Here is a 7449-nt window from a genome sequence, read left to right on the forward strand (position 1 = left end):
GGAACAAAACAGCAGCATAATCACAGAACCTAAGAATGGACTAAGAGTTACCAAAGGGAAAGGAACTTGGGGTGTGTGTGTGAAGAGACAGATAAGGGAATTAAGGGCATATGACTAGCGCACATAATATGGGGGAGCATGGGGAAGGAACTATAGCACTGAGAAGACAAGTAGTGACTCTAAAGCATCTTACTATGCTGATGAACAGTGACTGTAATGGGATATGTGGTGGTATGTGGTTGGGACTTGATAATAGGTGGAATGTAGTAACCACAATGTTACTCATGTGAAACTTGAGCATAAGATGGTATATAAATGATACCTTAATAAAAAAAATGAAATTTATGAAAAGCTTTAGGTCCTTTAATTAATATACAAATGTACAGTGTAAATAAATACAAAATGTTTCTAATACAGCACTAAAACTTATTTGCAATTTACAGCAATGTTTCTTCTGAAAACTGTTAATACCATCTCCTCACTTTTAAATTTTAAGAAATGTGTTGAAATAAAATTTTTTATGTAGATGGTCTCTATTAAGTAATTGAAATTACATCGTGATTGGGTATTTCACATTGCATCCTTGGCATGATATTGACAAATGCATGTGTCAAGGTAGAGTATTATAATAGTGAGATGATTTTTTTTCAAATATATACCTGATCCTTATTTGCTATTTTTACTATTGAGAACTGATAAAATGGGAACAAAAATGTTTGTTCATTGGACAACATCTCACTTTTTCTTTTCTTTATAATCTTACAAAATGCTGTTGAGGAAAAAGAGGGTGATTTCCAAACAACAACAAAAAATGAAACAATTTGGAAGATTTGATCAATAATTAAATTTTTGATCCTTCCTCGTATGGTCTATTTTATTTCACAGTATGTGAGCACTTTTACTTTCCTTCTGGAGTCATACAGCTCTCCCTTTCCTTCCCCTTTACCCAAAGCATGACATACTCTCTCATATCTCACTTTCAGGTTCAAATTTTTTTAAACTGTATTTCTAATTTTAATCCATTCTCACTATCTAACATGTATATTTTCATACGTGCCTCTCTTCTTCTCATGCATAGGGTGATGACGATGATTAATGAGAGTTTGGCAGGTGATTTTATACTGGTGGGCTTCTCTGACCAGCCGCAGCTTGAGAAGGTCCTCTTTGTGGTTGTCTTAATCTCCTACCTCCTGACCCTTGTAGGCAACATAGCTATCATCCTGGTCTCTCGTCTGGACCCCGTTCTCCACACACCCATGTATTATTTTCTTACCAATCTCTCCTTCGTTGACCTCTGCTTTACCACCAGCATTGTTCCCCAGCTGCTGTGGAACCTCCACAGTCCAGCCAAGACAATTACTCGTATAGGTTGTGCCATTCAACTCTACATCTCCCTGGCTATGGGATCCACTGAATGTGTTCTCCTAGCGGTCATGGCGTTTGATCGTTATGCTGCCATTTGCCAACCACTCCATTATGCCACAGTTATGCACACACGACTTTGCCATTCTCTTGCAGGAACAGCATGGTTGAGTGGAGTGGGCAACACCCTAATTCAGGGCACAATAACCCTTCGACTGCCCCGTTGTGGGAACCGTACGATTTACCACTTCATCTGTGAAGTGCCTGCAATGATCAAGTTGGCCTGTGTAAATATTCATGCCAATGAAGTCCAGCTCTTCGTGGCCTCCTTGGTACTCCTTCTTCTCCCCCTGGCATTTATTTTGATCTCATATGGGTATATTATCCAAGCAGTAATGAGAATCAAGTCAGCCCAAGCCTGGCATAAAGCCCTTGGCACTTGTGGGTCCCACGTGCTGGTGGTGTCCCTCTTCTACGGGACCAGCACAGCTGTCTATATCCAGCCCAACAGCTCCTATGCCCACAGTCAAGGGAAGTTCATAACCCTTTTGTATACTGTTGTAACTCCCACCCTCAACCCTCTCATTTACACTCTGAGAAACAAAGATGTAAAAGGAGCTTTGAAGAGGCTGCTACGAAAAGATATGAACACAGCAGATTGAGAAATTATAAAAGGTAAAGGTACAGACCTGGTCTAAGTAAGGTGGAGGTGCTGAAGGAAAGATCCAGTACACACTATTCAGAGACAGCCTGACATACTGCTGCAAAACTCTCAAGACTTTCTGGAGAATCCATAAACTGAAAATAGTTAATCTCCCTACTTAACATACTTAAGGATAGCTTGTCCAGACAGACATCTTTGTTATTTGTCAGCCAATTAAACAGTTTGTCCAATAAAGTGCAAATCTGGTTTACTGTTTCCAGAATCTCTGCATTTAATTTTCTCCCCTCTCTGCCCTTTATGTTTTATTAATTTTGGTTTGGCCATGTTAAATGAAATCCACCTATGATGGATCTTTCTTGTATAAATAAAGTGTGCCACATAAATATTTATGTCTTAATTCTTTTCATATATACAAATGTTTCTGTTTCTACTTTAAATCATGTTCTGTTACATTTTCTTGTCATCTGAGTTGACAAGCATTGATAACATTTTTCAATTTTTAAAAATACAGTTTTAAGCAAGCAAATTAGTACCTCTTACCTTAGAGACAGAAGAGAGAATAATTTTTTATTGAAGTATAGTTATATAAAATACTATATTGGTTTCAAGTATACAACACAGTGTTTCAAAATTTATCCACATTACTAAATGCTTGCCTCACATAGTGTGGTTACTATCTGTCAACATAGAAAGATATTTCAGTATTATTAACTGCATTCTCTATGCTATACTTTCATCATTTAAATATAATTTCTCTTAAAATGCAATGGAGCTATGACTGATTTACAAAAGTGAATACATGTTTATATCAAATTTAAATAAAAGAAACTTAGATTTCTAAGATCACATATCCTTATGCTTTAAATGATGTATTGGTTCTTTGCAAAATTTTTTTGCTCAAACTGTAACTCAAAGTTAAAAAATACATTCTTAATTTAGTAAATGGCTCTGATTACTTGACTACTACATTGTAAACAAAACTGCATTATTTTTAAACAATGTTAAAGTTTTTATATGTGATATATAATTACATAGAAAAAACATATATGTGTTTTAATTACTTAAGGTGTTTCTTTTCAAATGCTAGACTGGTTAATAATTTTGACATAAAACCAGCTCTATGTCTCTCTCCTCATAAAAATATTAGCAAAATGTTTTACTTTATACAATCTTGATTTTAGTTTTGTATAAAAAGTCTATGTACTTTGAATTTCACTAATATCGCCTATTGGTTTTGCTAAATTATCTATCATTATGTAAAGTCTATAAATTATAAAAGTAGGCATTCACCTAACTTAAATTAACATGAATAGTGCTTTTATTAAAAAGAAGGAACTTTTTAATGCTCAAATCATACAGATTGAATGTATCAGTTTAATTGGTGGCTTCAAGATCTTCATTCTAACTTTAAAAGTTTGATGTTGACTAGTATTTGCAAACCTGAGAAAACTTTAAGTAGAGAATGAAAAACACTTGTAACCAAGCATAATTTTAAATCTACTTTTATCTCTTATATTTATACATTATAGAATGGCCATTTCTTTACCAGAATAAAGAAACATGCAGTACCTTTGGATAATTTAATGTATAAGTACAATTTAATAGGTACAGCATAATCAAGTTTTCTCTGTCAAAAATGGTAAGATGTCTTCTATATCTAAACTATCCTTGAGGTTAGGATTTCTTGAATAACCATCAGGTAACCACAAAGGTCTATTTACTCATGCTATAAAATAAAGAACACTAAGATAATCATATATATTTGATATTCTCTATTTCAGCATCTATGTACTTTAATGTCTGCCTCTCACATAATAAAGAGAAATGTCACAACCATCTAAAAGCTATTCAAAGTCTAAACATGCCACATTCTGATTTGGCTAATGTTCAAAACTGATGACAATTCTAATAATAAAAGTCTAGATTGACAATAATGCTGCCACTTCTAAATATTTTATGTCACTAATGCTTCATTGTATGAAAATAGCTCTGATATGTGTGTGCTACTTTGCTAGAGATTTAAGAGCTGACGTCCATTCTGATAGTCCTTATACTTTAGGTTTTGTCCCTAATTTCTACATATTATGAATTACAAATGAGCTATGTATCACAGATCGCGATTAAAAATTTGAAAACAAAGCACTGGCTTCCTACTGACAACAAGGCAACTTCCAAAGAAAAAATCACTTAACAAAACTACAGCTAATACTAAAGTAAACATCCTATTATATAAACTAATGGTCTTAATAGTTTGATTTATACTAATCCTTTAAAGACTGTTTAATCAGAATTCAAAATAGAAAGAACTACTAAAATACAAGAAACTTCCCTCTGGCATTTCCAAAAAACAATGCTATCTCAACCATCACATATGGACTGAAGCTCAAAAACACTTCCAGACTTTTTACTCATGAAACAGCAAAAAGTAGTTCCAATAACAAGCTTAGGTCAAATTTGTTCAAATTTTACAAAAATGTTGATTGGATTTTCTTTTGTCTACTTGAATCAATGAGTAACCAAATCTTACTTTATCTGTAATGATGATAAGCTGAAAATGGTAAAGCTAAGACAAAGCTCAAATCCCTGCCTCAAGGGCCATTAAATATTTAAAGATAAAATTCACTTGTTTCAAAGCTTGTGGATTTCTTCTTTGAGAAAAACTTACTTAATCTCTCAGAATAAAACAGTTTCTAAGTAGAATACTTTAAACATACAAAAGGTAGTGTCCTTCAAAAGAAACATATTTCCAAAGCTCTAGGAAGATTAAATGAACTAATAATACTGTAATATCAAAATATTCCAAGTTTTTAAGAGATCTTAATCTTCCCTGGTCTACAGTTTTACTTCAACTCAGTTACATTATGTGATATGTACCTTTAAATACTCCTAAACTCTCACTATATAAAATTATATATTCAATATATGAAAGATCCATAAGATTTGTCCTGACTTCTCTTCTAATTCCACCTCAGTATATTCTGTTATTGTGAGATATTCTCAAATATTATATACAAGTGTGGGTTGTATTTGTGGGGAAGTTCGAGTTCCCATGGCCCGGATTCTCACTGAACTTAAACCACCTAATGATGTAACTGACCTGTTGCTAGGCTACCACTTCCACACCTTTAGGAACTAAGCTATTATTGCACTATGTAGAGAGCTTGGCCCAATACTCTGGGCGGAGGCAGAGACGCTAGTGCTTGACCTACCGCCAGGAGAACAAGCCGGGTAATAAACCCTTTCACCCCAAAGAACGTTTGCTGTTATTTTCTTTGGTCACATTGAATCCATAATGAACTTGCCCAGGGCTGAAACCCATTGGCAAGACAATTGGCGAAAGTCAGCAGTGTTCATTGTTGACCAAGGAAAAAGACAGGCTGCCCTTATGGGAGGGCTGCTTCAGCAGGCTGCCCCTGTGAATGGGAAGACAGTGGATTGTCCCCTATTGGGTATGTGGTCTGGAGGCAAGTGGAAGTGATAACCTGAGGCAGTACAGATAGCCCTTGGTATAGTAAGTAGGTCTTTTGAGAGAGTGCCTGTGAAGCAGTGGGGACTGTAGGTTGGGTGTTTCGCACAATATAAAAAAAGTCTACAGAAGAGAAGGACATAATCCTGAAATACCCAAGAAATGGTGGCACAAGAACATGAGCTGCAAACTCCTGAGGTTTCCCGAAGAAGGAAGTGGCACTCATGTGAGAGGAGGGAGCAGGAGCATATCGGCAGTGAGGTGCCATTGAAGAGGAACACAGTTTGACTGAGAGGAAGGTCGAGGTACCTGCCCTGAGGGACCATGGGGAACCAGAGGCCACATGTTAAAATAGCTATCAATTGGTTCCCAGTGAACATACAACTTATCATGGTTCTGGTGGATTGTGGGTGAAACTGTAACATTTCCAGAATATCTCACTGGGCTTTAGTGAATTTGCATATTCTCTGGAGTGGAGAGAAGTTCATCTCCATATCAGTGGGTAATTACCTGGGTGACCCACCGAAGGCATGTCTGAACCTGAGAGATTAAGGGGAGTGGGCTGGCTGGCTTGCTTGCTTCTTCCTAAGCAGAGGAGAAAAATGGCCCTGAACTGAAGTTTGTAAGAAATAAGTGGGTCTTAAACTTTATTTCTCCCTTTGACTGATTTCAGTTTTGAGAGTTATTTTCTCCAGGGATTTACTGTCCTTGGACTTACATCTGGTGGCAGTTGGCAGAGTGCCTCTGAACCCGAAATCTGTCATAATGGGTATGACTTTTGGGAGGGCTGCTCCTGTGGATGGTGGGGAGGCCCCAGCTGATGCAGCGGCAGAGGGTGCCACTTCACCTGTTATTATCTCCCCATTTGTGGAGCTTCCAAGTTGGGAACCTCTAGTGGGGAATTGGTCCAGGGTAAAGTACCTCTAAGAGATGTGGGGCTTTCCCCAGAACAGGGGAAGGGTGAAAACACCAGAAGCTGCAAAATTAGCCCTCTGTGCATTGTAAGACTACCTGGAGACATTAGGGGGCCACGTAGTGGCTGGCATTGTAGGGTCTCTTTTCATCAAGACAGTGAAACTGTTATACAGGAGAAAGAAAGGATTATTGAGGGACTCAGGTGGGAGAGAGACATACTTCAGCATCTCTTGGAGGAGCTTGGTAATAACCGATGGGATGCTGTTAAAGAAGACAGACAATTACTGAAAAGGCATGTTATGCTCCTAGAAGATTGCTTAGCAATGGCGAGGGGGGAGATGGCAGTAAAAGCCAAGTTGCAGGAGGCCAACGGGGAGGGGGAGGAAAGCGTAGTGTCTTCAGTGTCAGAAATGGTGGAGAAGGAGCAATTGGTGGAGAAGCCCGAGGGAGAAGAGGAGGAGGCGGGGCCATTGGTGGATCTGCTACCCAGCCTATGGCCGGAGGTACCATCTACTCCTGTTTTAAAGGCCCACCCAGCTGTAGTTAAGAAAATAAAAATGAAATTACCATGGGCTCCTCAGGGGAAAGAGCAGGTTGTGGAGCACTCTATGCTCTGCCCCTATACCCAGGATGGGCAGGTGGACATGAGTGTCTGGTATAGGCAGAGGCCATTGGAATCTCTGCCTACATGGCTTTTACGTCTCTGGTATATGGGGGTGAAAAACATTGTTGTGTCAGGTACTGAGATGAGTAGAATGACTTCCCTGACGACTCATCCTTCCCTGTGCAGCGGTTGCAAAATACCCATCATGCCTCAGGGAATCAGACACTCCTGGAACCACTGACAGTTGTCATCATCAGGATAGTTTGCCCTAATCAGGGTGATTTACCATTTTTTCCCAGTAGTTGGAAAACGTATACAGAGCCCCAACAGGTACTGCTGGAATTGGGTATGAAAAATATCGTCTATAATATGGACCCCCAGGGCCCCAGTGAGGAGCTGTTTACTATAGGAATGAGAAATCTGGTGTTGCATACAGCT

General features: G+C 38.2%; 1 protein-coding gene across 1 annotated transcript; it reads left to right on the top strand.

Annotated features, from left to right (window-relative positions):
• Positions 1-1082: 1082 nt before the first annotated feature.
• LOC118924120 (olfactory receptor 2G3-like) lies at positions 1083-2024 on the top strand. The gene has a single exon (XM_036908624.2). The coding sequence runs from the start codon at positions 1083-1085 to the stop codon at positions 2022-2024; it is 942 nt and encodes a 313-aa protein (XP_036764519.2).
• The last annotated feature ends 5425 nt before the right edge of the window (positions 2025-7449 follow it).

The sequence above is a fragment of the Manis pentadactyla genome, chromosome 16 (assembly GCF_030020395.1).
Source record: "Manis pentadactyla isolate mManPen7 chromosome 16, mManPen7.hap1, whole genome shotgun sequence".
NCBI classification, from domain to species: Eukaryota; Metazoa; Chordata; class Mammalia; order Pholidota; family Manidae; genus Manis; species Manis pentadactyla.